Below are 26,329 nucleotides of genomic sequence, written 5' to 3' on the forward strand. Positions count from 1 at the left end.
ACTTTTTAGCAGGGGTTCAATTGAAGAAAAAATAAAATTACGATAAATTATACAATAAGTCTAAGAAGGATATCAAACGTATATCTTCCTAAAATATGTTCCTCTTAAGAAATCCTTTCCCGGCGTGCGTCTAGTCTTCTAGCTAGTGAAGCATCGTTTCTCTATCAAAATCTAGTGGCTCTGTGGGTGGATTACCTCATGCATGCCAACTTCAGGTCTTGGTCTCCACGTTTCACACTGTATTCACGTTAGGCCTATGGTCAGGACTCATTAACGAGCCGGACAAATGAGCAAGGGGGAGAACAGTGCTGCTTGGGAACAGGATGAATGGCTGTTAGCCGTTTATGACTCATCAAGAGCAAGACAGAGATGGAGGTCAAGCGGAAGGTCTCCTCTCTCTCTCTCTCTCTCTCTCTCTCTCTCTCTCTCTCTCTCTCTCTCTCTCTATATATATATATATATATATATATAGATATAGATATATATATAGATAGATAGATAGATAGATAGATAGATAGATAGATAGATATTGAACATAATATAAATATAACTTGTGTTTCTGCTCTTGTAGGATAAGTTTTATTTGTATTACGTTCAATATATATAGGGGGGGGGGGGGGGGGGTCATTAAGAATATGTTATGTGTATATATATTCTGAATGACCCCCTATTTCCTGTCGTCGTATCGGCGGAATTAAAGATCCTTAGCGCAGTTTGGTCCTTACAATGTATGTAGCTACTACAATATAAAACATCGCCTGTAAGCCCCTACACAACTGTTGTCCGTTTCTGTAACTTTTTCGGAGCTCCTACAGCGCCGTCAGTCCAGTACGACTTCCTTAAACTGAACTCGACTGTGAGCATGCGCAGAGTCGAACCACTGCAGCAACACGATTACGTCATCCGTACTAAAGCGAAGGCAAGCCCGGACAGACACCACCGGCTGGAGAGTCACACGACGCGCTCCACTTCATCCCAGTCAATGGACTGTTTATCGGAAATTGATAGAAGGCAGATTGAACGACAAATAGGAATACACTTCGAAAACGTATTTATTTGAAGTAAAAAATATATATATCAAAAGAAAAACTGGCCATAGACAGAACGTTTTAGTGAGCAGGAGTTTGGTCCACTGTTGGGTTTCCAAAGCCATGGGACTTGTGGACGACCTCGCATCAGCAGCAGCGACCGGGAACACCGCAGGTGTGGAGGATTTCCTCCGGAGAGGTGCCGATGTGAACGGTGTGAATAAGTACGGCAGGACGCCGTTGCAGGTTAGTGTTGACAGCGGACGTCAAAGTCCAGGCCGGCGTGTATTCAAATCTGTCATCTAATAAACAGCTCGGCTCATCACACTGATCCATAGAATCGTCGAATATCTAGTGTAATCATCTTTAATTGAGGGTAGACTTATCTAGCAATAAGTAGGCTATGCTGGCCTGAATGAGCAGTTTATACATATATATATATATATTAATCATGCTTGTTTACAACCGGAAATATCACGTTATGCCCAAATGCACGCTATCTAGATGTACGGGGCACCACGCCTGTCACTCCAGCAGACCGGTCGTTCTTAGTTTTCATATGCATCCCATAATAACAAGGGGATGCATAGGCCTATCCCCCCTACACAAACTGTAAAAACTTTCTGACCAACCAGGCGTGGTGAAAACCAAAAACATTTAAATATCAACTGAGAAATCTGCCTCCAACATAATAATGCTATTTGGCCTATAATTATTAATAATAGTATTATTATCATGCAATTTGAAAGCAACGTTCCTCAACGTGGCCTGTCTTAAGTCGCGTATAGGCCTCTTATTTATAATATTTTTCAAAGCACAATCCAATCCACGCAACTCTAAAGGGCGTCAACACATCTATTATTTTGCTTTATGAAATGATGAAGGTGATGATGATGGGCAGCACCCCGGTGGCCTGCCTGCTGCTCGAGCGAGGCTCGCGGCCAAACGTGGCGGACAGCAGCACCGGGACCACCCCGCTGCACGACGCCGCGCGCGAGGGCTTCCTGGACACGGTGAGGGTCCTGCTGAAGTTCAAGGCCGACCCCCAGGCTCGGGACCACTCAAACTCTCAGCCCGTGGATCTGGCGAGGCAGAGTGGATACGACGACGTCGTGGAGTTTCTCGAGTCCTTAGAGAAGAAACAAACAGAAAAAAGCCTTGAAACTTGAAACTTGCAACTTGCACTTGTTCTCGTCACTGCGTTGCGGGCTCTTTGTTTTAACGGGCCCTCCGTTGAGGGGCCGGACTGGACCTGCGGCCTGAATAAGGCCGTTCGGATCGACTGTTTTTAATGTCGTTTTATTTATTGCTTTCATCTATTGCTGAATATAGGACCACGCCCCTTTCAAATATAAATGACGGTTATGTAGTCCTAAAGGCTATATGTGTAGTTAGAAGTTTAAACACATAAAGGCTATTCCGCATGGCTGAGGCTTTAGTGGGATATTTGTAATTGCTTTTTAATCGTTGATAGGCTATTTGTGAGACCTATGCTGGACAGAGCCTATGAGTCTCGTATGATAGGCTTAACTTTTAATAATAAGTCCTAATAGGCCTGCTATAGGATGCGGCTAAGCACTTTATTAACCCCTTTATTAACCTGTCTGTCTGGCGGTGGAGAGAGGGGAGGCCTCGGCGCCTGGCCCCAGAGGGCCCTCCCGGTCCCCGGTCCCTGAGTGGGAGGAATGACGGCCTGTAGTCTGGGTCGCAAGGAGATCATGTTTGTTCCGAGCAATAAATAGCTGATCGTCTTTTGTAGCTCTAAAGGCTACAAATAAACACTGGGTTGGGTAAGCATGTGAGAATGAGCCTACTCAAATTAATATTGTTTAAACATATTTAAAAAGATGGGGACTACAAATATACAGCCCGTAACAAATATAGGCGGGTTCTGTGGATGACCATGGGCCTGTTTTGGTTTGATCAAAACAGGGTTTCATATCGATAAATAGGCCCATCCACCCTGAAAAATATATGGTTGTAATATCCCCATTCGTCTCAATAAATAGCCTAGTTACATAAATAAATTGTACAAAATATATTATTTAGGCCATAGGCCAATGTTATTTATTACAAATATATATTCGGTGGCCAGGATGTGTTGTATTGTACATATTTCTTACAAAACCAAACACGAGAAACGCCCCTTGTGAATGCTCTTCTTCCTTATCACTTGACGCCAGACAATCTCCACAAATATGACATGTAAACCTCGAAGCACAAGCTGGACTCCTTGCGGCCATGCTTTCGCATGCGCAAAACCCGTTTACCCGTTTACTGCACTAATCTGTCAGCGATTCACTTTTTGTGAGGGGTAATCTGTTGTCCTATATACAAATGAAAAGAAAGATAATTATGTGAATTTGTGAAAATAAATATGTATTTTAAATGTTTAGACATGTTTCAATGTTATGCCAAATTCACGTAGGCCTCCCGGATAAGTAGCCTACCATTTATTCAAAGTCGTGGTTTATAGACGGACTAAAGAGAAACTCAATTTATAGGAGAACTGTTTCAATCCCCAACAATTTGTTAATCAATAATTAAAAAAATGAATTATAGGCCTAGTCATCTGCATGCAAAGTAAATCATCAGATTGGGTTAGGCCTTTATAGCTGCTGATTATGTGGGTTAAAGCATACAGGATTTTAATGGCGGACTACTTGCATGCCGAATTTTTTATTGGTCATATAGTTTGATTGCACATTTTCCTTTCATTTTCAAGAGCAATGCCAGTAACAAGATTATAAAAGTTGTAAACAGTAAAACAATAGTCCAATGTTTCTGATATCTTTTCGGTCCACATTAAATATTAATCTCTCAAGTCTGTTCATCAGTCCTAATCGACTAATATACCTTTTTCATTTCTAATTTATTCCAGATGCGAAGCTTTTATTAAAATCCAGGTTAACAATTGTTATTTATTGAATCTGTCAAGATGAGCCAACATAATCGGGCCTATGTATGTTTGCATAGGCCTATAATGAAGCAGGATATCCAAGTGCATAAAGTAGCCTTTGACCTATAAAAACAAAGATAAGGTCTACAAGACAAAATCAAAATAATCCCACCAGCTGATGATCACCTCATTATAAAAATACATTTCCATTCACCATACAGACCAGCTTTACATGAAATAAACAAAAATGCAAGCATGTAGGCCTATTACACAGAGCTAATGTAGGTAAATATCACTTACAAATTGTTATTCCAGAAATATACTAATATCTCTTAGGCAAGTCAATGTTTACAAGGCTAACAACTCTGTGAAATAGTAAATCATGCAACAGGCATATCTCAATTCAACCTCCTAATACTGGAATAAACACCGGGATACAAAGCTAATCAAATCGATTACAGTCTCCCAAATTAAATCAAATGTGACCTAGGACTTTGAACACTGATCTCCCGAACTCTCCGCGGCTCTCCCCCAGAAGGTGGCGGCCCTTCATAAAACCACGGGGAAGTGTTCCACCGCAATGAATTGTGTGTGCAGATTGTAAATGACCTCGCTGTTGTTTGCAGCTTTGTTCATTTAAAAAAACAGGAAACACTGAGGAGACATGCAGTAGATGTGCCAGGCACTTTCTTGTGATTGGAGATTGACCGCTGATCCAAATCCAGGCGGAGGCATTTGAAGGCTAGAGCTGGGTGCATGGTGACAAAATGGTGAAGTGTGTGTGTGTGTGAGTGAGTGTAGCCGAGGTCGCGTTACTCAGTGCTTGGGTAACATCACGGAACACTGAGCCAGTGTCTGGAAAACAAAGAAGAATATAATTAAAAATATTATTATTTAGCTATGTATTGCTAGGATTATTTATTATGATTGTATTTGACATTAAATAAATCTAAAATAATAAGTAAAGTAAGTAAGAAGTAAAGCAGTTTTTTGCCTGTTAAAGCCAAAAGCCTTTTGGCTTTAACAGATTTTTTATTCAACTGAGACATTATGTTAGGCCTTGACAGAAATTAGGTATTTTAAATATGCCAGTGGCAAAAATAAATGAATCTGCAAACAGGGGTCAACTAGCACATAATAAAAAAAATACAAATAAAGAAGGGATTCAGGATTTATTATCTGTATAAAAAATATATAATTATTTGCATTTGACATTGCAAAACAATGGCCAAACCTTCATTTTTATCTATTTTAATCTTAGTATTATATACATTGTATGAACATGTTGATCTCCAATTTACTACTACCACCACCTGACCTAATAAAGGATGAGCATTTCAAAACCACAAGTGATTTTGAAATCAACCACCATGTATTATACATTTATACATTTATAGAGTGTTAAATAGATTGTATTAATAGTTGGTTTGTTTGGAACTTCTTTTTATAAAGTTATTTGTCATTTTTTATTTAGGTCTTTTCGTTGTCACATTCACATGCTGTTGAAGAAGTTGGCAGGCACTACCATCTCTGTATGACCCTAACCACAAAAATAAAATAATTGAAAGTAATTCAGCTACTATGGAATTACATGATTTGACTGATCTCAGCCTCCCTTGAAAGATTGCTTGGATAAACACTTGATTTTCTGTCAAATGAAGAAAGCTAACGAAACACATTTGGCAAAACGAGAGGAAATGACGGATAGACTTACTTTCAGGCTTTTTATGGTCTGAGACCAATCCATTTGGCAGATCTGGGGAATCACTGTGAGCAGGATGCTGCTTGCTTTGTTAGCGTTTTCCTTCATGGTCTTCAGTACGTTGTCAACACACACCTAAGCCAGTGAGAGAACATGATACCGTTAACAGAAATGGTCAAAAAATTATCAATGCATTTGATTTATGTTTTTGAAAACAAACGACAGAATAAAAAGTTACTTTTGTATTCGTAAGTAACCAGATGGAAGCAAACTTCCAAAAGTCAAACTTTGTAAAAGTATTTCATTTCCTTAAATGAAAAGTGAGAACAGAAATAGCTTACAGGATATCAATGGGAAAAACCTAAGCGGATGTTTCAGATGGTTTGCAGCAGGATAAATATTGATTCTTGTACCACTCCTTCCCTTGATCATCACCTGAGGAGACCCTTCAGGACCAAACGTGGCTTCGTGACACACACACACACACACACACACACACACACACACACACACACACACACACACACACACACACACACACACACACACACACACACACACACACACACACACACACACACACACACACACACACATCAAACAAATCCCCCCTCCTTCTCTACAGCATTATTTGCTACACAGTTGGAAATCCTTGATCAAATAACTTTTTAACCACACCAACACTTTTATTTTATCGAATCACACGCTACTAAAGTTCCCTTCACACCCAGAAAACATTAGCAAAGTTGGGGGGGGGGGGAATCTGGAATCTGGAAGGCGACCCATAACCCATAATGACGGGAAACCGGATCAATAGCAACACTACAAAACGCAACAATCGACAAAGATCCACTTCATACTCTCTTCACGAACATGATCTCCACACAGCCACCGCTCAGTCTACTAGGTTCCAGTGGAGCTTGAGCGGGGTTTATGGCAGGGGGATGACTATGATATCAACAGTGATCCGGTGGCCGGGGCTGAGCGCGGCTGGTGTGGACGGTGACTCACTGTGACTCAGCCGCCTATAGAGAGGACTCTCAGCCGGAACCTGGCAAGCAGGCCGCCTTCTGGCGGAGGCTGTGGGCGGAGGGGCAGGATGTAGTTCAGAAGGAGGCCGGAGGAGAGAGTGTCTGTGGGGGCAGTGGTGGCGGGGTCAGGTGGTGGTGGTGGGGGCGGAAGGATGTGGTGAGGGTTTTGCAACAGTGGGGACGAGGTCGGCAGCCGGAACTCTATTTGTAACTCGAACCGAGTATCAACATGCAAAGTTTAGTAATCACAACACACACCGTTAGGCGTTTGTGTGTGTGAAAATATTCTCGCTGGGGTTGGGCGAGTGTGCTTGCGTGTGTGTGTGTGCTCGTGTGTGTGTGCTCGTGTGTGTGTGTGTGTGTGTGCTCGTGTGTGTGTGTGTGTGTGTGTGTGTGTGTGTGTGTGTGTGTGTGTGTGTGTGTGTGTGTGTGTGTGTGTGTGTGTGTGTGTGTGTGTGTGTGTGTGTGTGTGTGTGTGTTCGTGTGCAAATGAGCACAACGCACTAAAAGCGATTCCACCAAGCATTTACAACCATGACTGAAAGCTTAATTTGCAAAGTAAAAGGCTTTAAATTTGAAGTATTTTTTAAAATATATATTATTACTGAAAAGCTCATTGCTTTCAATTTGAAAATTCTGCAAATTGTTGCAATAATCTGATTTCTATAGTATTTTGTGTTGAAAAAACCTGAAATAAGGTGGTCCCACGTATGAATCATCTGAAAGTAGCTTGATGTGAATCATGAGCTCTTCTGAAAGCTTCTGTTAGTCTTTGGGAGAAAGATGGAGTCATGCTTATCATATAAATTCCACTTTGTGGCATCACCAACATCGATCAGACATTGAAACAGACTCAACACACAAGACGTTGGGCGGAACTCATAATGGAACAATCTGGCCATGCAGGAAGCATTTTTTGAAGCCAGTTGGACTTCTTTAAAGATATGCGGCGACCATACACGCATCAAGGTGTACCTAGCAAGAAGACTTCTCGTAGTGTCCCACTCCCTATTATGGGCCTCTAGCCCAATGTGACGTTATGCTTCCGCTTCCTCTGGTTACAACTTAACTTATTCGAGAGACGCAGGGCACTATTACAATTAGGTGTTGCACAGAGCAGGTCATGGATCATGGGAGACGCAACCTTTTAGTCCCAAAAACGAATCATTGAAACAAAAATGGGATCAAGGCTAGTTAAATCATTATCCCTGCTAAAAGCAGGGTCCAATGAGGTTTTTGTAATTCTAACTCCTTAACTTGGTCATTCAAGGCAAATTCTTATCTGCTCTTTCAAGTCTGTGCAACTTGGCCAATAAAATACATTAAAAAGTTTGTAATTATACATTTGTTTCTTTCATCAACATTGATGTTTAGTGTATTATAAGGTCAGTGACAAGATGTAAAAGATTGTTGTCCTAACCAAACAAGTTTGGTGACATTGAAGAGAAGTTGATTAAAGAGGGAGTGTTGGATGTACTGTGCTTCCTTTGAACCTTAACTGTCTCTCTCTCGTGTATACTATGCTGGACTTCCATGTAAACGTGGGAGCAGGCTGCGCAAGGCGGCAGCTTTTAGTGTTAACCAAAACTCAACCCAAAACTTCAAAACTCAGACTTAAAAATGGAAATAATTCCAGTTTACAATGTACAATGTTTACCATAAATAGTAAAAATGGAATGTGATGGAGGCAAGATTTTTATGTGATCAGGCTATGCAATCCCTTTCTCGTGCCAATCCGGTTCTAATAAGGAGTATGAATAATGTGGTCTTTCTGGCTGGTGCTCTTCGGATTGGCACGTGTGGGTGTGCCACCGGTTAGCGTTGGAGTAGTGGCTCAAATCCAAACTCTTATCTGGGTGGACGGGTTTCCTTTCTTTCGATTCATGATTTCTTTCCACCAATCAAGACTGTCGAAACAAATACGGAGATGGGGATTGGGATGGGACAGTTCTCGTTAACTGTTAAAACGGGTCTGTTAAGTTTTCAAATCAGCATGCTTTGGACAGGCCACTGTGAGAGAACACTTATTAACACCCCCTTCAGAATCCACCTCTTCCACTCGCCAAAATGAGTTTTGGAGAATATCGCTTTATGGAATCACAAAGGCAAGGCGTAACTCCTCCCCCTGCAGCGTTTAGTTTCCGACCCGGATTCTGCGCAGTCTCCCACCAGAGGCCATTAAAAAGCAGCACTGCTAGAACCGGCAGACGGGTAAAAGAAGTGCCGTCAAAGTAGTCAGACGCCACTCACCGCCTCCTCGTGCTCCTTCCAGCAGTCATAGTCGGTTGCCATGGCAATGCTGGCGTAGCACAGCCCCGCTTCCTTCGCCAGCACCACCTCGGGTACGGTGGACATGTTTATGACGTCGGCGCCCCACTGGCGAAACATGAGGCTCTCGGCACGCGAGGAGAAGCGCGGGCCTTCGATGGTCAGCATGGTGCCCCGGGCGTGGCACTTGATGCCCAGGCTCCTCGCCACCTCCACCAGCACCTGCACAAGCAAGGAGACACCAGGGTTACCATGATGTTTCCCGTAGGGCGTGGCCAAAGGAAAGGGGGTCGGAGGCAGGCTGCATTGCTCCTCAGCTCCCAAGGAAGCCGTTGGTAATGAATGAATGAATGAATGCATTATAAATCCCCTTAATCGTAAGAGAGCCGGTACGAAACAGCCAATAACTACGTTTTGAGCCCCTTAGGCTGCAGTTTCTGAAATTTTTAATGAGTTGTCCTTAATGAAAACAACAGCAGTGTGGACCATAGAAGTACCATGTGGAAACGGCACTTTGTATTCCTTGATATAAAAAGGTGCTATGGGTCACCTTAAATTCTATGCATACAAACTAAAACTAGAGGTTAGTATCTTCCAATATGTTAGTGAAAGTTAAAATTAATTAATACAGACACCTACAACTTTTAAACCTTAGTTTCATTGGATCTGAGATTCATTCATTCATTTATGTTTAAATTCATTAAACACTTTGTTGTTACAAAAAGCAGCATGAAGGCAATTCAATTCAAATGTTGCAGTGGTTAGTATGGGCAGACAGTAGATACTGTCCATGGATCTTTGGTGTTGCATGCTACTGGTGTTGTCAGACTGCTGTAGTAGATTGAGCTCAACAAAACACTGCAGTGCTCCGGTCCCCATGTTTTAGATTCCAGAACAAAAGCCCATTATATTCAATGGTATAGGACAATGGAGGCAACAGAAGAATTACAGCAAAAGTGAACTAAAGAAAAGGGAGCTCACATCTCTGGTCCTGTTGCAGAAGGGCTCAGCCATGGGGATGTGGCACACGCCAGGAGGGTGGCCGGGCTGCCCGTCGTAGAAGGTCTGGGCTCTCTTCGTAGTCCTAGTGGAGGCAGTTGTTGAGAGAGCGTTTAAGAACCTTTAGTTTTGAATCCTTTAATCTGACGGGGCTCACACAGGAGGATAGGAACGACATAGTATACAATTAAAGTGTAGTTCCATTAACCAAATCAATACGGTCAACTCATCAATTAGTGTTATGTAATATCAATATAATATATAAAAACATTTAATTAGATATTAATATAATTGAGACATGAACCAATTCAAATTGCACTTTTGAACCCATTCAATTAATGAAATATTGGTGCCATCTCCATGCCTACAGAAGCTTCTAGATACAGGGGTTAAAGAAGCCTTCCAACAGTTAACGTGACTGCTCACAGTACAGCCCTCGCCCAGAGGAGACGGCCCCCTAATAACAAACGCTGATTGTGCTGGAAGCATTAACATTTTTGCCTTCTAGAAGCTATATTCTTAGAGCTAGCTTTAGATGCTGTAGAACGTAATTCCGAAACAAGCAATCTTTTGTTTCAGTGTTCCCTTCAAACGAGGGGACTTTGTGGGAGGTAGCAAATATGAACCTTATTACATATTAAACAAACAAATACTATAATAAATATAATCCTATCAACATAAAACACACAGTTCAGACACAAATGGTTCCTTTGTGTTGGACATAAATAAAAGATAAGCTCCACAATCCCTTTTCTTTGGTTGAATATTTGGCATTAAAGTAGTAGATTATACTGCACTAAACCCTAAAGATACCACTTCTCGTGGCCATTTAATTTATAATTTAATGCGAGAAGGGATTTTCCTTGGACCGACTGAAGCAAATGCTTTAGAATGCAAAAATCATCCTAGGCTTCCTATGTTGGTGTCTCTTCTTATTAAAGTTCAAGGGATCTACATGGTTAAATCTTTAGTCTCCGCAACAAAAGAAAACTCAGACCAAAAGCCTAATGAAAGCCAGAAAGAGGTGAGGACATGACCACTGGCGCACAAACACATGGTCACATGCTAAGAAACAAGTCCAAACATATTCCCCACAAGCAGCTTCCTTCTTTCTTGTATAATATTTTTGGCGGCCTTTTACTATCGATTAGCTTCAGCGACATCCACTAGCAAGACGAAAATGAACCGAATAAAATGTACATAGCTTAAATGCATAACTTACACTTAAATGCAAATGTACATAACTTAAATTTAACTGAAAAACTTTTCACACTTTCTAATCCTGATACGTCCAGCAGTTGTAGTCAGTTGTAGACAGAAGCTATTGTACAGCATTTGCTTATTTGGTAGAAAATGTGGGCAATGAACCAACTAACTGCACACATTCTCAATTCCTGCAGCTCTCGTACTACACTTCAAAATAATGCATTGAGCCACCTATGCCGGATAACCGCAGTCATTGTGCTGCGATTACTTGGAATTCACGTGTGACTGTGGGAAGCTAATTCACTAACAAGAACAATTTAGAGGCATGACAATAGAAAGCAACACGTAACCAAATAAGAGTATTTAAAAAATTGAGGTTTCTTAATATATAACTTAATTTATGGTAACCCAATTGAAAAAAAGTAACATTGGAGAAATAATAAACCCAAAACAGCCCGGGTAAAAGAAATCGTAGGAAGGATAAGGAGTCCCACTTGACTTATACTGCACAACACAGTACATTCTATTTGAAAACTAAAATTAGATTGCCTAAAAATGACCATGCTGGTAAGATGTTTGAGTTGCATTTTTTGGCTTATGTTACCTATTTTTATATTTGTTATCAATTTTAAATAAATGGGATATTACAACCAAAACAAAAACAACAACAGGAACCTCATGACACAAGAAGCTCCAGCACATATTCAGATAACAAAGAGAAAGGGAAATGAAAGACTCTAGCGCTCCGATTGTTACATGAGATTAAAGGTGCCAACAGATCCACGCACCCATATATTCAAAGTAAGGCCACTGTGATAAGACTAACTCAACTGTGTTTGGAATTTTCTTTTGCCTTGGGTATTCACATGTGGTAAGCTGAACAAAAGTACACATTCCAACACCAGCACCTAAAGCACAGCTCAACTATAAGGGGTGCCCGATGCCCCGGGGCCAGCAGAGTCACATCAGGCCGGTGAATCTAAATGATGTTGATCTTGCTACAAAATACAACATAAATGAATAATTTATATTAATAATTAATAATAAATAACCAAATGAAATAGCTTGTGCTGTACATATTATGGCTGTCAGCAGGGAAGAGAATGACGTTTTAAAAAGGAGTTTGCATTTGTTTACATAAATGATTAAACAAGTAACAAAAGTCTTTGGTTTTATGTTCCAACACTGAGAATTAAGTAAAAATGTACTTTAAATAGGAAGTCACCAATAGAAATAATAGGTGAGAATCCTGTCACCAGCAGTCAGCTGAGCAAACAACAAATATGTCTGCTATTTTTCTCACAAGTAGCAAAGTAAATGATATGCAGTGTGGGAAAGAAAGAAGACAGGAAATGGCTTGTATTTGAACAAAATATCTGTATTGTGTTTTCTTTCAACAGTACATCTGACTCATTAAAGGCTACAGACACGTTAGGGATATGCCCCCAGGGAAATAGTTGTCAAGCTTAAGGCAAACTAGGAACCCTAACCCATCCAAATATTGTTTAGATGTTTTACTTTTTAGCCTTCCTCACCGAGGATATTAGGGTTATGAGATGCATCTACTAAACACCTTCTAGATAAGCTCATGGCATGTCACAAAACAGCTAATAACTAAACTATGTGACTTTCTTTCCCACACATCAGGTCAGTGAAACTCGTGGGAAGGTGTTAATAATTGTTGCCAGAAAAACAATTATTTCAGATCGGCATCTGTCCACGCTCTCGACAACAGTGAAGTGATATCTATGTATATCTATAGATATAGATCTATCTATCTATCTATATGATATTTTAGATATTTTCAATTTGACGGCAGGCACCACTGACATTTAAGTCTCTGTGCTGAATTTAAAATAACACAATTGCCCTATTCATTATAGAATAACGACAACTACTCCTACAAGAAAATACTAAATACTGCAATTATCTACAATTATCTGCTTCAACCAAGTGCAATACAGCACCATTTAGGGACAATATTAACAGAACAGTAGTGACAGTTCACAACTTAGTACAGCAGCAAGGTCAACCTTTGAATACTTATCCTGTTTAAATACCACACATGCAAACATACAGTTGAACCACATGTACATGTGTATAGATCTGTGGTATCCAAAGACATAATCAAAGTTTACATTTCATGAATTCATATTATTCCATCTTGTACTTTTCATCTTTTTGTATGCTTTTAAATGAGTTATCCATCAAACCTAGTCCTCCCTTTTTAAGGTCTGCTGTCGCTACACAACGTGAGAGAGATGGATCCATCTCCCCATCCATCCCTCTGGTGAGTTTAGTAACATCACAACCCTAAGAAATTTATAAAATAAATTGTAGATAAATTCTAGTTTAAAGAAGCCATATATGACAATATTGGACAGCTGAAAATATACAATAAAGTAAGACAAATAATAATTATTGTACATTGACAATAATCCTACTTCACTTTAAAACAATCCATTAAGACGGCTTTTGTTTTTGTGGGACTACCTGTCAATGAACTGGTCGATGATGACTATGTCTCCTGGCTGTATTTCCTCCCGGAGAGAGCCACAGGCCGTGGTGACCAGCAAATGAGTGCAGCCCTCCTCTCTCAGGGCCCAGATGTTGGCTTGGTTGTTGACGTTAGACGGCATGATGGTGTGCTGTCTCCCGTGCCTGGATAAAAAATATAAATTAAAGATAAATTAATTCATTACAAATACATTAAAGTAAATGTAAAAATCTATCAAAATATATTAAAACTAAATAAATGAAAGACACACACACACACAAAATGATGCCAAGGGCGCCCTCTACTGGGTCAAATGGAGCCTGGCATTTGCCCGGCTCGGTGTAGTACAATCATGGATCCAAGAGTAGCCTGAACTCTGTGTAGTAAGATATTGGAACTAAAAAGGTTGAGGCGCCCCCACTTGGTGAGTATGGTCAAGTTGGAGAGCAGAGGACTGTGCTTGTAAGAAACAAATCAGACCTGAGAGAAAGATAGCTGTTCAGTTGCAGACTAGCAATGTTTTTATGTAAAAAACATTTTTTGCATGTTTTCCCATGTATTAAGTGTAAGTATTACATCTGCAACAAGTCTGTGTAGTCAATCCATTGTAATCCAAAAGAAACTCACCTTGCAAGAAGCACACATTCAACATTCTTTATCTTCCCCACTATCAGCGCATCTGAAGGCTGTTGGAGAGGATACAAGATGCATCAAGTGAAACATCCATCCAATAACATCAGCTCACTAATCCATTCATACAATACTGTTAGTTCATATTACGCTTTTTGTTTTTCCCCTTTCCTACTTCTGTGACTTGCCTCATGGCTAGTTTGGAACGCCCTCAAACAAGCTAGTTTGAGTGGTGGAGTTCTGTTCTGGTATTGCCATGCCTGACACTGTTGTCATCAATGCAAAGCAAAATCCACTTTTTACGGACTTCTAAAAGAAACAGTTGTTCAAATTGACCGTTCCCTTCATTTTACAGCAGACTGCTTCTTGAGCTGGACACAGATCAATACTGGATCTTTGCTACATGTAGATTCAGGATCAACCTGTATGTATGCTTTATGAGCTTTATGATATTTGTTTGGATTAAAACAAACAAGATAGATCCTAACAAGTGCGGGGTTGTTGGTTGTAGCTTAGCTGTAGACCCAGTGAGAAAGCTTCCTGGGGTAATACTGTTAAAATGTTTTGTTTGTATGCCACGTCTAACCTGCTAGCTCACATTGTTTTATTCAATTCAAAAAAAATATTTATAGTTTGGTTAGTCAGTTGTAGGCCTCGGCTGCACTCGCTAGCTCTCATCACTCGCTAGCTCACACCATTGTATTCAAAAGGTTTGCTTAGCCAGCTGTAGCCTGGTATACACTTGTTGGCTCACATTATTGTGTTCAAAGGTTTGGCAATGGAGCTTTACGTCGATGTGATTGTTCAGCCTGAAGTTACGACTCTGTGTCAGACTCAGGCTCAGAAAGGTATGGCTGAACCAAAGCCATGGATACTGGCAATGTTTACAGTTGCTCGGGAGTCGGGAATCAGGGGCGTGAGATGACCTACACATGCACGGATGGAGTGGTTAAGCTGACCGAGCTGAAACCGAGTTTCTTTCAAAGGGTAAAAAAAAGCGGTACTCAATCAATTAACAGTGTGAGAGCGATAAAGTATTTTTTTTAACATTAAAGCATGTAAACCTATTCTAGCAGTACATCCAAACGGAATTATTAACCACAAAAAAATGCATAATGACACCTTTAATAGATATATATTTTAGCACAGCTGTGGTAAACTAACCTTTCCATATGGCGTGTCGACATATCGCTCAGTCCTCCCTTCCAGGATATCTGGGTCATCAAGACCCGATCCCCCGATTATTCCGATCTAGAAGAAGGAAACAGTTTCAAACATTAATTTGAACTATTTGTAATCACTCCAACTCTCTTAAATACACAAGACTCGGAGAAATGTGGTATGTCCTAGTTTATTACCACGGCATTATCATTTTTATTTTGATAAAAACTGAAAGTTAAGGACAACGTGGTGCAGAAGTGCTTAGGTCAGCTACTAATCTAGCCGTATAGCTATGGATGTATGATACTGTATTCAACATTGCAATAGCTAATTGCTAGCTAATTTGACATGCAGATGTGAAGTAAACACCGTGCATTTAATAGCACATTGAATTGAATAAGTGGACGTATCCATTACAACCAAAATTAAGCCTAAAACACTAGCGAATACAAATAACTTGAATAGATAACAATGCATAACGTACTGCTGGGCAGTGCGGTTACATGTACCTCTCCCACCCCTTGAGAGCCCTGGGAAAGATTCATTAGACGTATCCGTCAGGATATTACCTTAATGTGCATTTGTGAGGCCATTGTAGTATGTTTGCCACGTTTCTTCCTAAGCCACAAACACTTCCGTTACACTTCAGTCGCTAGCATCTCGGGTAGCCAGTAGCCACCCCCGAAATGCATTTACGACATAGCAACAGCTGCTCACGGGGTAGTTTTTTTTATGAATGCTTTATTAACACACTGCACTGTTAATTGATAATTGAAACACAAAAAAATACATATAACTGCATTTTTAACACAGTTTTTCATATCTCTGACCTTGTCTAGCTCCACTGATATGTGCAAGGCATTGACCCTGTCGGGCTTAAGGGTTCGAATCCCACTTCAGAGCCATGCTGTCAGTGCTCTGTCACTTCCCTGGGGCGGCTTGATTCTGTGAGCCAATGGGCGTTGAGCATAACCTCCCTTCTCAGGTCCCGGATGTGTGAGCCAACGACGGAACGTCACTAACTTTACTGCAGTAAAGTTAAGAAAATGCCTCTGCACGAAAGATGCTCGTACCGTCATGTTTGATAAAGAGCATTTTTTAAAAGCTATATAGCCAATAAAGCTATTGTTTATGAGCGTTATAATGAGCGACGTTGTTGATTTTGTTTACCCCACACACTTCGGCGTCATACTTTAAGTGTCGATCTCTCAGTAAAGGTTCTCTGTCGAACCTTTACTGTTTGCTTATTTAGCTTCTAGTACATTGAGTAAAAATGTTGTAACCATTAACGTTAGCCACCCTATTTGATGTAATGTTTTATAACCATCTTTATGAAAGTGTGCTTTACCTATACAATCACCACCTGCATCAGCAATGGAATGTGTAAGTTGGTACATAACTGGAGTGACTTTTGTAATGAAAGTTTGAGGGGCTTCATAGCTCATACTCATCCCCTGTAGTTTGGAATGATTGGAAAATCACTAATTTTCATGTATTAATGAAAATAATACATGTTTTTGTGCCTCAATATTTGTTTAAAAATATATATATTTATGGATATACATGTGTACAGTATATATAGTATTCATATGTTTGTAATTTAGTTTCTTATATCGTTTTCAGATAATTCGATTTTGTCAAATTACCTGGCAATTGCTTTTTTCAAGAATTCACAATACATCCTCTGACCAGCGAGGGGCAATAACACCGTCATGGGTAGGGCCCGAGGAGAGAAGTCTGAGGTTTACAGTTAGATCCTCTTGGATCCTTTCGTTTGACGCCAGTCCAGTGTGTGGCTCATTTTATATACAGCATCGCTCTTAAGATTTAGGAAGGAACTGATATATTACACTGCCGATCCCCTGGAGAAAAAGGCTGAGAGGGGTAAAATTATAACATTAAATTAATTAAATAAATGTGTCATTATTAAGTAAAAGTCTCCTGAAATAAATAACGGGCACTGTAAAATAAGTCCCAAGAAATAAATGTCCTTATGAAAAACATACTTTTTAAAATATTGACATGAATAACAGTTTATGGAGCGTTTTTAATTATGTGATTAACAGATCAAGAGGCTGTTAACCTTTTTTTTTAATTAAAATATAACATAAAAGTTATCTTTCAGAATCACCAATATCAACCTCTGAATGACCAAATTATAAAAGGGCACATGAGCAGGTTGTTCATTGTCAAGCACTCAAGTGATTCATATAGAAGAAAATATGTGAATACAATGTTATACCTGAGAGAGCAACCTGGAAAAAGTTCAAAGAAAATACTTTCCTGATTTGATGTGTTCACTTGAAACAGTACTAAAAGTTTGAAAGTCACAAATTTGATGTGGGTGTAGCAATTAGCTAGACCTTGATGCTAAATAAAACCACACATCCCATACTGTGAAAATAATTACATGGCAAATAAAGGCATATGCTATGAAGGCATTCCTAACAAAAGTGATTCTCCAACCATACACAGTTATGTTTATCGTTGGTGTAAAATATCATCAGCTGGCAGTGAATCACTTTTTGACACAACGCCATCGCGGTCTGTGACATCAGTATCTGGTGGCATGCCTGTGGCAATTTTAAGGTTTTCCTTGCCTGAGGGGTCAACATTGCTATAGGTAGAATGACCACTGTCGCTTTCAATGGTTATGACAGTTGGTGAGCGTTTCCCTGGGCGCTCCTTGCTCTTGTGCTTTTTGCTTTTCTTCTTGTGTTTCTTCTTCTTCTTGTGGTGCTTCCTGCCTCGGTCGGACCCGTTTCCTGCATCGTCTGTTTCCCCTCCGAGGCTGGCGTCCCTCTTCGCAGGCCTCTCCTTCGACCTCTTCTGTTTCCTGGTGCTGGTCCTACTGCTGGTTGTATCCCGACCTCCCGCCTCGGATCCTGACCTCAGATCCGTGCTTCTCTCAGGTTCGTCCAAGTGCCTGGTCTTGTACTTCCTCTTGCCACCGGGCTTGTCTTGGCTGGACCTTTTCCTGAAAGAGGGCGATCGGCTACCCGTGGAGTAGGTCCCGGAGGGAAAGTCGTCCCTGTGACCGCTGTCATGGGGTTCCCTACTGCGAGATTCAGAGCGTGAATCTCCGTTCCTGCGACCCCTGGAGTAGTAGGTGGTTTTCTCTGAATAATGAATCCAACTGTTGTCTCTGTCGCGGCCATACTTGCTGTAGGACTGCCACTGGTAGCTGCTAGGCAGACCGTCTCGCCTTTTCTCCTTACTGTCCCTCTTTGACCGGGAACACTCCCTGCTGCTACTGGATCGGGAATGCCTCCTCGACCGGGACAGGGGGACGGCACCGTTCGTGGGGCTCCTGGAAGAATCGCTCGCACTTCTCGACCTTCTGTCCCGCCTATTTCTCCTCGATTGAGTTCCACTCCTAGATTCCTGCCGTTCCCCGCATCTTTCTGCACTGGGACGCCTCTTGCTGTCCGTGTCGTAGTCACTTTTCCTCTCTGACAAATTGTGTCTTCTAGACCTGGAGAGGCCCCTTTGGTCTTTAGATGGTGAATGCGGTTTCGCGCCAGAGGCAGGAGGCGGGCTTCGCTCTACAGTGGGAAGAGGAGAGGCGCTTGGGGTGGTGAAGCGAATGTGTTGAGGCAGCTGAGGCTTTCTGTCCATCTCCTCATGGACAGATTCCTCCGAGTCCGATGAGAGCTGAACCAGCTCTGGCGTCCTCTGTGACACCGGCTTCACGAAACCAACGATAACACAGTCATCTTCATCCCCGCCAACATCATAATCATAGGAGGACAAAAGAGATCCATATTTTTTGACACCACTGCGAGACGCGTCCTTTGGGTTTGAAGGGCCTTTTGGATGGGACGAGGAACTGCATTCCTGTAGCTCTTCCTCCTGGCTGCTGTCAGAGTCTGGTATAGAGAGCGGCTGAACTTTGTTTCTTTCTTCTGTCGTGGAATACGAGGGCCCAGGTGTCTCATCGTCCCACGCAGACTGACTGAGAGCACCACTGGACATAGACTCTCCAATGGTGTCCAGATCCACTGACATTAGATCGTCCTCCGAGACCGCTATGACAGATGAATGAGAGCTACTGTCGTCGTCCAATAGGGAATCGGGGCAGTCATAGACAGCATGCTGGTCATAGGCCTCCATGTTGAAGGGAGCCTTTGCGAAGCTGATGAACTCGTGGAGGAAGTGCTCTGTGCGAGCCTGGAGGAAAGGCCTGAGCTCCTCCAGTATATCACTGGCCTCCAAATTGAAGCGGGTGATGCGCGACATCACCACGTGTTGTACTATGTTGACCAGAGAGCCGTGGGCACCATAGAGCACCATCAGCTCCCTCTTCAGCCAGGGCACCAGTCTGTGAAGGCACGCAGGGTTTCTCTGATAGAACTCTGCCGTGGTGTCCCGGCAGCGGCCGCCGTCCTCCACCGACTGCACCCGGATTCCCTCGCGGTACAGCCCCCTCCTGAACGTGATCATCTCCTGCTCCCGGATGGCACGGACCGCTCTGCCTTCGCTAGCAGCCCGCCTCCCTGCCGCCAACCTCGACATCATGCGCCTAAGGTTGCGCTCGTGCAGCTGGTAGGCATCTCCAAAGTTCTCAAACATCACGCCGTTGTCTGGAGGGGTAGCAGTCCTCCTCTCGGCCCGCTGACGCACGCCCGTCATGGTAGTGTGGTACCGGAAGCGTACACCGCCGAAACTCCCGAATGAGCCGTTGTCGCTGGGCCTCAGGTCATACTTCTTGAAGTCTTGGTCCGACTTGATGGTGTGGTAGATGGAGTTGAACGGCTGCTTGCACAGCGGACACTCCGCTTTGTTCTTGGACCACTCATGAATGCAGCGGAAGCAGAACTTGTGCAAGCACAGGTCCAGGTAGGACATGTTGTGGAAGGCGTCCAAACAGATGGGGCACTTGGAGTCTGGAGACACCTCTTTGGACGTGTCCCCAGAGGTTTTGCTTGTGCCATGTTTCTGACGTGGACGCAGTTCAATCTTTGAGGCTGACATGATCTGGTGAAGGTGAAGAAGAAATAATGATAAACACATCTTGTCAGTTTCAGATAATTTCATTACTCATGATGATTGCTGGTGACTGGTAATGTTTTCATACAGCTGTAAGACCCCACTACAATCCGGAAAAAAACTGTTGAAATGTACAAATCGAAATGTTTACATGGAGGATGTGTAGACGGATTATTGATAATTTGATAGTAGTAGCAGTCCAGTTGATACGTTGTCACATTCTGACTTAATCTTTGATTGTCCTGCACTGACTCATTCGAACTTAACAGGAGTCTGCAGTCACTGTACTACATAGCTTTTAAAAACCGCCAGGTTATAAACTTATTAAAGCTTGTAAGGTTTTACGGTTGCGAGAATCCGGTTATTTTTCTGTAAATGCGAATAAATACCAAATGGGCCAGAGATGGGCTATAATAAACGCTAGCGACTAGGCTACACAATCATTTTCATAACTATGTTTTAATGATTTTGTGTTATATTGTGGTTTAGTCAACAACGGCAAGATATAAATGATTATGATGACAGACGGCAAAACAAGCTGGGACTCTGATCGTAGTAGTAAGTCATTTCATTGCATTGTTTTGTTGACGTTAGCGCAGCTAGCACTGGTATAGTCCTACTAAAGTCCGTACAACTGTACAACAGGCAGGAAGACATTGTTTTGTTTTCTAGTAACACGACCATTTGGAAAAACAAGACAGCAATGCAGTTGTATAACACTATGATGTATAGAAACATATGCTAGGATGGTCGGTGTCTGACTTGAGCTAGCAGCTAACAACATGAATTATGGTGAATGGGGTTTGAGGAGATAAGTTACATTCGTATTTACCTCAAATTCATCGAACAGCTCATCGGTTGGAGATCGACATGTTACCCATTGGACGTAGTTACATTCATAGGGAAGAGAACCTTAAAAAATGGCTTGCTGGCGTATAATATATGAATACAGTATAGCCCTTCTGAGTTGCACAAGCAAAAGTTAAGTCAGCTAGCGTGTAGGCACAATTTGATTACGCAATTTCCGGTTTTCTTCGGGGTAAAAAATAAAAGCCCTGAAACAATTTTCTATCCTCAACGGTAAACTTCAACTGTTCGACTAAAATGTAATTGATAGTCGGACAAAACAGAAACGTTCACCGAGGATACATTTTAATGTTATGCAATGATTTCCAGATTCACAAATGTTTGCTACTTCTAAACAAATCTTTCAGATTAATTTATTTAACAATAATTAACTTTTTATACAAAGCATAAGGGTAGCATAAGGGCATTGGAGGAGATTGTGGCCCTATGATAATGACATTAAGGATATTGAATTTTAATACAGACAGGCTTGAACTTGATGTGGCTGAGCACGTCCTACTTCTTAGACTTTGTATCTATGTGTAATTTATTACATAATAAAAGGAGAAACCGGTCATTATGATTGGAAATGTTTTAATAACATATATAGGTTATTTTTTACAATGAATTTATAGAAACATTTGAACTGTGTGCGTTAGTGGTGACTGTGGGTCATGGGGAGATCAGGAACAACTTCGCCCGTCTCCAAAATGACGTCCCCCTTAAACAAGCAGAAAAGGAAAGGAGAGATTAATGTCTCAATCAGTGAGGATGCACATTCGCACAAAACAGAAATTGGCATTTTATTGTGCCAATAATGTAACAGTTGAGAAAAAAAAAGATTGTCAAGAGGCAACATCTTAACAGTCAATAATCATATTTCACTTTTTCAAGCAAATATTGGTCGGGCAACTAGGAAGTTAAGTCACTTTTTTTAAGATAAATACTAGTACTAAATAAATACAATTATGACAAAATGCAATGAATAAAGATATGCACTTACGGGAAACAACTTGGGTTTCACCTCCACAATACCATATGGCTGGTTCTGTGGAATAAACAATCACTAAGTTAGTAAATCTCGCTTGTAAATCTTTAGATCATATGAATATATATTTGTACGTCATCTACAGATGTATACATTTAATTCAGAAATCAATAGTAGTTGCAAGGGTTAGGAATGGCTCTACAATTGAAGGTTGAAGAGATATTTTGCATAATTTGTCCATGGCCCCATTTATAAAACTGGCACGTGAATATTGTGTTGCCATCTATTATGATAAATTCACTTTGTAGTCATTGTAGCAGTGTAGCACAATTTGGGTCTTTAGGCAGGGAAACATTTAATATGCATGATATCTAAACAATAACAAATGGGTTCCAGGTGGACTTACAGCCATGTGGTACTTGACACAATAGTGAACGATCCACGCTGGTATCAACACCCGTGTCAATCCAAATACTCCACCTCGGTATGCTTTGTATGTCTGCAATAACAGAAACAAAAAGCAGAAAATGTTCAGACTTTAAAGACAAGTGTTCATAAATGTTCTGTGTTTCTTATGTTTTCTGTGCATTAGTCAATATAATTTGTACCATATACCCTTTACTGTGTTAATGTAGGATATTCCTTAAGGGAGCAGGTGTATGCTAGGACGCTAGTGACTACAACTATACTTGTCTTTGGCAGTAGACTATTAGATAGATAGCAGTGTCTTAACTTGGAAGTACACTCATGGTTCAGGTACATTCCTTTGCTTTAGCTTGAATTATTTCACTTGCAAACACAAAATGGTCAGTTTCTGCAATGAATGTGGCGTTATCAATCTATAAGCAAAGCAGCACCCTTCTGACCATGTCAACACCTGACTGCACTGCCCACAGCATAACATGACATCTAAGTTCGGCGATGGGAGCAAAGAGACATCGTGATGGATGTTGACATATGTAATATAGAACTGTTTTTTATTACCAACTCAGGATCTGACCACTCACGTATTGCCTCCACAGACTCTTGGGTTCCAGAAAGCCAGCCCAGAATTTAGCTATGGCGCCCGGAGCCTGTGGCTTGATAACGGGTTCTCTGGGACTGAGTTCCTGGTCCTTCAGCCATTGCCTTCTGAGCTTTGTGATCTGCTCGATGCGGAGCCTCTCGTCCGGCGTGTAACCAGACATCTTATTAGAAGATATTTACTCTCTGTGTATTCACCCTGAACCCGACAATGACACCATGGAGGACACCTCCTTGTCGCAAAAACAAGCCAACGAGGATGTTGTAGAAGAAAATCGGAGCAGAAAAAAGCACGTTACATAAATAGAGCGCCATCTATTGAGAAGGAGTGGCTTTCAACCTTTAATACATATTTAGAAGAAATACTATTTGTGTTAACCTCCCTTGTTTTAATGAATGAAAAGGTCTTCTTTTTTCAGTATTTAGAAGAGATATTTAGGGAAGAGGTATTTAGGGAAATATTACAGCCCAATTATAGACACAGCTGTGGATTTTCACTTGGAGTAACACAAAAAAGGAATGATCATATGGTTTAATTAACATAAATAGAAAATGGCAAATCAAAAACAATGTCAAAGTAAATAAGTAAGTACAATTTATTTATAAAGCACATTTATAACAGTTCGCACTGACCAAAGTGCTGTACATAGTGCATTCAGTAGGTAAAAATTAAGGTAAAAATAAAAATATGAAATTAAAAAATTAAAAAAAGACATTAAACCCAGGCATTCACATATAAACAAAGATAGTAGTGCAGAGGTAAGATAGTTAATGGGGAGAAAAAGCCAGGGTGTACAGGTGGGTTTTGAGCCTTGATTTAAAGGCAGAAATGGAGGGGGCCTCACGTATGTGAGGTGGCAGTTGGTTCCACAAGCTCAGAGCAGCTACTGCGAAGGCCCGGTCACCTTTTTGTTTGAGTTTGGAGCGGGGGATGTGGAGAAGACCCCTATTAGAGGATCTTAGGGACCTAGGGACTGAGTGGGGGTGTAAAAGGTCTGAGAGGTAAGATGGGGCCTGGCCATTGAGGGCTTTGAACACCATAAGAACAGTCTTAAAATGGATCCTTTATTGTACTGGCAGCCAGTGAAGAGATGCAAGAACGGGTGTGATATGCTCCCACTTTTTTGTCCCAGTCAACAGTCTTGCTGCTGCATTTTGAACCATTTGGAGGCATGATATGAGGGATTAAGGGAGACCAAGGTAGAGGGAGTTACAGTAATCCAGCCGTGATAGAGAGAGCCGAGATAGTTCTGAACTGGTAGAAGCTGTTCTTTACTACTGAGGAGATTTGCTTATTAAAGCATAGCTCTGAATCAAAAAAAGACATCCAGATTTCTTGCAGAAGGTTTTATGAATGGGGTTACACTACCTAGGTCAGTAAAAATGTTTTTTTGGATTTGGAGGGGCAAAAGATGATCACTTCCGTTTTGTTGTTGTTAAGCTGGAGGAAGTTATCCCCCATCCAGTCATTTATCTCCTTGATACACTCTAGGAGGGTCTGAAGGGAATCCCCGGATCTCAGTGGGAGATATAATTGTGAGTCGTTGGCATAAAAGTATAACTATAGGTTGTATTTTCTGATTATATTCCCCAATGTGAGCATATATAAACAAAACAGGATTGGACCCAGGATGGACCCCTGGGGGAGCCCACAAGGGCAGAGGAAGTGGAGTGCTGACCTATGGACACTGAAAAGGATCTATGGGAGAGGTAGGAGGAGAACCACTGCAGAGCTGAGCCCCTAATACCAACCCACTGATGGAGACGGGCTAGTGGTAGGGGGGGTGCACCGCTTCACTCTAATAATAGCCCATTAGTCATCTTTATTTAATGGTATTTCCAAGCTCTCATAGTATTCTAAAAAGGGGGCCTAAACCTTCCTACATTTTTGGAAGAATATATCTATCTTAGAGTATATCAGATCTTTTCAAGCTTCAGGAAATGCATAACATCCCTAATCCACCTAGTGAAGCTGAGGGGTGCTTGATCCTTCCAAGAGAGAAGAATGAGACGTCTGGCAATCAAGGAGGTGAATGCTATAAGGGAACGATTTTCAGGGAAAGCCAAATAGGGCACATAGAGGGATGGGGGTGATGACTCTTTGAAGCATTTTAGAGTAGGCGCCAAAACTACTGGCCCAGAATGTGTAAAGTTTGGGGCAGGACCAGAACATGTGTATATAGTCTGCTGGTTGACCTTTACAGCGAGTACATGAGGGGTCAACATTAGGGAAGATTTTCACCAGTGTTGACTTGGTCAAGTGTGCTCATAGAACTATTTTGAGTTGTATCACACTGTGCCTGGCACAAGGAGAAGATGTATGTACTGTCAAGCATGGCCTTCCACTGATCATCTGGGGGCGCCCCCCCCTCGGGGCGAGGGGGGGGGCTTGCTGCTGTGTTCAATGACAGTTTTAAATGTCGGCTTCTTCCCACAGGTCCATACTCCTCGTTTGAAGTGCAATTGTTTGTAGTGGAGTTTGCAAGTCCTGTGTTGTGTGCAGTTGTCTATCGCCCTCCGAAATATATTAAGGGCTTTATTCAAGAGTTCTCTGAGTTTCTGGCTGATACTCTCCCAAAATATGACAAGCTCCTGATCTGTGGGGATTTTAATGTTCACGTCTGTTGCCCATCTGACAAATTTGCCACTGACTTTAAAACCCTATTGGCAAATTTTAATTTAATTCAATCCGTGGATAAACCAACGCACCATCTTGGGCACACATTGGATCTTGTTATTTCATTTGGGCTCTCAGTTTCCCTCAAAGAGATTTCTGAGACTGCAATCTCAGATCACCTCCCTGTTGTTTTTGAACTGATGGCGCCCCAACCAGTCAGCAAACCTCTTGATCCATCCCGTCAGCGGCGGATCATCACTCCCTCCACGGCCGATGAATTTTCTGCTGCCTTCAAGGACTCTCAGTTCTTTGCCATGAACGGATTGGCTTCCCCTCTCTGTCCTGACCTTTTTCTCTCCTCCTTCCATTCCACCTGTGCTGGGATTCTGGACACTATTGCCCCTTTTAGGCGAAAATCTTCTAAACCAAGAACGGATCCCTGGTT

General features: G+C 41.6%; 4 protein-coding genes across 5 annotated transcripts; 1 reads left to right on the top strand and 3 right to left on the bottom strand.

Annotated features, from left to right (window-relative positions):
- The first annotated feature begins 1,095 nt into the window (after nt 1-1,095).
- Nucleotides 1,096-3,387, top strand: cdkn2a/b (cyclin-dependent kinase inhibitor 2A/B (p15, inhibits CDK4)). Its single transcript, XM_084466239.1, has 2 exons — nt 1,096-1,274; nt 1,913-3,387. The coding sequence occupies exons 1-2, from the start codon at nt 1,152-1,154 to the stop codon at nt 2,195-2,197; spliced, it is 408 nt and encodes a 135-aa protein (XP_084322365.1). The 5' UTR covers nt 1,096-1,151; the 3' UTR covers nt 2,198-3,387.
- Nucleotides 3,388-3,706: 319 nt separating this feature from the next.
- On the bottom strand, nt 3,707-16,335 carry mtap (methylthioadenosine phosphorylase). 2 transcript variants are annotated; one of them, XM_084466238.1, is made up of 9 exons: nt 16,252-16,335; nt 15,991-16,039; nt 15,425-15,511; nt 14,258-14,316; nt 13,627-13,794; nt 9,910-10,012; nt 8,911-9,150; nt 5,642-5,764; nt 3,707-4,782 (listed from the first exon to the last, which is right to left on the bottom strand). In XM_084466238.1, exons 2-9 carry the CDS (start codon nt 16,012-16,014, stop codon nt 4,744-4,746), a joined length of 843 nt encoding a protein of 280 aa, XP_084322364.1. In that variant the 5' UTR covers nt 16,015-16,039; nt 16,252-16,335; the 3' UTR covers nt 3,707-4,743. The 2 variants fall into 2 exon arrangements, with proteins under 2 accessions (XP_084322364.1, XP_084322363.1); XM_084466237.1 differs by lacking the exon at nt 16,252-16,335 and having other exon boundaries at nt 15,991-16,241.
- Nucleotides 16,336-17,568: 1,233 nt separating this feature from the next.
- toporsa (topoisomerase I binding, arginine/serine-rich a) lies at nt 17,569-21,368 on the bottom strand. The gene is made up of 2 exons (XM_084465099.1): nt 21,243-21,368; nt 17,569-20,398 (listed from the first exon to the last, which is right to left on the bottom strand). Exon 2 carries the CDS (start codon nt 20,393-20,395, stop codon nt 17,903-17,905), a length of 2,493 nt encoding a protein of 830 aa, XP_084321225.1. The 5' UTR covers nt 20,396-20,398; nt 21,243-21,368; the 3' UTR covers nt 17,569-17,902.
- Nucleotides 21,369-21,833: 465 nt separating this feature from the next.
- ndufb6 (NADH:ubiquinone oxidoreductase subunit B) lies at nt 21,834-23,506 on the bottom strand. The gene is made up of 4 exons (XM_084465694.1): nt 23,252-23,506; nt 22,651-22,743; nt 22,260-22,304; nt 21,834-21,977 (listed from the first exon to the last, which is right to left on the bottom strand). The coding sequence occupies exons 1-4, from the start codon at nt 23,429-23,431 to the stop codon at nt 21,912-21,914; spliced, it is 384 nt and encodes a 127-aa protein (XP_084321820.1). The 5' UTR covers nt 23,432-23,506; the 3' UTR covers nt 21,834-21,911.
- Between the last annotated feature and the right edge of the window lie 2,823 nt (nt 23,507-26,329).

Source organism: Micromesistius poutassou, assembly GCF_964030765.1.
Source record: "Micromesistius poutassou genome assembly, chromosome: 3".
In the NCBI taxonomy this organism is placed as follows: Eukaryota; Metazoa; Chordata; class Actinopteri; order Gadiformes; family Gadidae; genus Micromesistius; species Micromesistius poutassou.